The sequence below is a fragment of the Pygoscelis adeliae genome, unplaced genomic scaffold, assembly GCF_000699105.1.
Source record: "Pygoscelis adeliae isolate BGI_AS28 unplaced genomic scaffold, ASM69910v1 Scaffold83, whole genome shotgun sequence".
Lineage (NCBI taxonomy): Eukaryota > Metazoa > Chordata > Aves > Sphenisciformes > Spheniscidae > Pygoscelis > Pygoscelis adeliae.
This window is the reverse complement of record NW_008824467.1, coordinates 249,545-249,912: the sequence shown is the minus strand read 5'-3', so window position 1 is coordinate 249,912 and position 368 is coordinate 249,545. Positions and strand designations below refer to the sequence as shown.

The following is a 368-nucleotide window of genomic DNA, read 5'->3' as shown; positions in this document are numbered from 1 at the left end:
AGAATCATACAGTTATTGGGAAAAAAGTTATTTTGCATATTCAAGCCTAAAAATGGAATGTCTGAAGTGTGTTTGTGGCAGCAGGGAAAAGATTAGCCACTGTAGTAGGCATACATTATATATATGATAGCATATATCTGTGGTAGGATCTTACAGCAGAGAGTTTAGTAGAAGTTTGTGCCTGCTGTCCAGTCTCACTTGGAGCAAGTGGACGTACAGTGCTGAAAGGGTTATGACAGTCTAAAGAAATGGTAGGAAGGGTTGCATACCTGTCCAGCAAACTGTGTTTATTAATACAATCTATTTCAATATGTTGACTGGAAGCGCAAAGTTCTTACATGGAATTTTGTTTACAGGGGTCAAGTTCC

General features: G+C 38.6%; 1 protein-coding gene across 1 annotated transcript in view; it reads left to right on the top strand.

Moving 5' to 3' along the window:
- The window catches only part of EPB41L4A (erythrocyte membrane protein band 4.1 like 4A), a 96,275-nt gene that overhangs the window by 36,345 nt on the left and 59,562 nt on the right, over positions 1 to 368 (top strand). Inside the window, exon 7 of the mRNA XM_009321109.1 lies at positions 357 to 363. Within this exon, the coding sequence (XP_009319384.1) occupies positions 357 to 363 (7 nt within the window). The remainder of the gene's footprint in view (positions 1 to 356; positions 364 to 368) is intronic.